The sequence below is a fragment of the Trypanosoma cruzi genome, genomic scaffold, assembly GCF_000209065.1.
Source record: "Trypanosoma cruzi strain CL Brener 1047053516599 genomic scaffold, whole genome shotgun sequence".
Taxonomy (NCBI): domain Eukaryota; phylum Euglenozoa; class Kinetoplastea; order Trypanosomatida; family Trypanosomatidae; genus Trypanosoma; species Trypanosoma cruzi.
In genome coordinates, this window is record NW_001849303.1 from 44,352 (window position 1) to 45,983 (window position 1,632).

Sequence of the window (1,632 nt, forward strand, 5' to 3'; positions counted from 1 at the left end):
AACTGTGCGGTAGAGTTCCTCCGCCTGGGCGTCGTTGATACTGCCCGCAATAGTCGGAAGGTGATGCATAATCGTGTTAAAGGCCCAAAAGCAACGAAGATCATGCACCGGTTCGTTGCTAATGATGTGGAAGGACAAATTCAGGCCGTCCGCGGTGGCACGCAGAGACATGAGATATCGCTCCGCTTCCAGTCGCTCCTGCGGCGTCACATCCGGGATGCACATGTGGGCCAACTCCATCGCCCGTGTAAAGTAATTTGTTGAAATCGGCGATGTCATCTTTTTCGTGGTGTAATGTTAAATTTCCGTTTGTTAATGACGTTTTCGTCCTCTTCTTATTCGTATCGGTTGTGTTTGTTGTGGATGACTTTTTTACTCGTCCTGTAGTCCTCCTCGTTCTTTTCTTTCTTGTTGTTGTTGTTGTTTGATGTTGTTTTGTTTGATTATTCACTTCGCCGATATTCCTCCCAGACGTTTACTCAGCGGGAGGGGGGGAGAAAAAAGCGAATTCCGTCGCGGAACCCACACGTGCACACACACACACGCTCCGTCTCTCTCTCCTCACACGATGCTTACAGCAATGACGGGGAGGAAAAAGACGGGGTGGGTGCGCCTCTGTGTGTGTGTCTGTCACTTTTGCACGCAGGCACGCAGGCACGCAGGCAGGAAGCAACGAGGTCCGCACCGCAGCAACTCGCTTCGTCCCCAAAATAATTAATAATAATAATGAGACAAAAGAAGAAAAAAAAAAAAAAAAGACGCCGTAAAAGAAAGAAACAGAAGGAAAGGGAGGCACACACACAAAAACTCATGTCAACAACGCCGTATTCCCCAGAAACACACAAATGAACACACAAACACACAAACAGACAGACAGAGAGAGAGAGAGAGAGAGAGAGAAACGTCACTGGGTTCCTATTAAAAGGCTGGAAAGCCCACAGCACTGTAATGATCATGAGGGAATGTCCCGAATACAACGCCAAAAAGAAAAAAAAAAAAGAAAAAAAAAAAAAAAGAAGAAAATCTCTCCATTTTTCCCCTCTTAAAAAAAAAGAAAGAAAATGTTTGTTTGTATTTCTGTTGTGTGTGTCACACGCACCCGCACAGTCGCCAAGCTCTGCTGAGGCATCATGAATGTGTTGACTGTGGAAAGGGGGTAATTTCTGTTTAAAAAAAAAAAATAATAATAATAATAATAACACGGGGAATGCATGTTTCGTTGCGATGGTGCTCGATATGTTACTACAGCCACGGAGACCAGCCCACAAACATTTGAGCGAGTAGCTCCGTGTTTTGAGCCGTCTGCAGCAGTTTGTGCACATGCGTTGGCACACTGAGCAGTTCGCCGGATTCGTACCCCTCAATCTTCTCAGCAACATGTGAGAGCACCCGTTCCGCATCGGCGTACGTTGGCTTCCCACGGCTGACGCCCAAGTCACGTTGCCGCGGCGTCGTCCTCCTCACCGCTTCCCCCTCTTCCTCCTCGCCCACCTGCAGGGCGATTTCTTGCGGACGCCCTTGTTGCCGCTGCGGCGGCACCACCGTCACCGCCCAACGTGCGAGTGGGTCGTGGGCACAGGCCTCAAGGATCGTCATAAGCAGCTCCCTCTGACCCCGCAACACACCCAATGT

At 49.0% G+C, this 1,632-nt stretch overlaps 1 protein-coding gene across 1 annotated transcript, besides 5 other annotated features; it reads right to left on the reverse strand.

Moving 5' to 3' along the window:
• Positions 1–1,632: a sequence feature (heterozygous, Esmeraldo-like haplotype).
• Positions 708–787: a sequence feature (A-rich).
• Positions 868–900: a microsatellite.
• Positions 982–1,023: a microsatellite.
• Positions 1,180–1,199: a microsatellite.
• Positions 1,243–1,632, reverse strand: Tc00.1047053410961.10 (phosphatidylinositol kinase domain protein, putative; the record flags this gene model as incomplete). The annotated part of the gene is made up of 1 exon (XM_797321.1): positions 1,243–1,632. A coding segment is annotated over one exon (390 nt), but the record flags the coding sequence as incomplete, so codon positions are not given.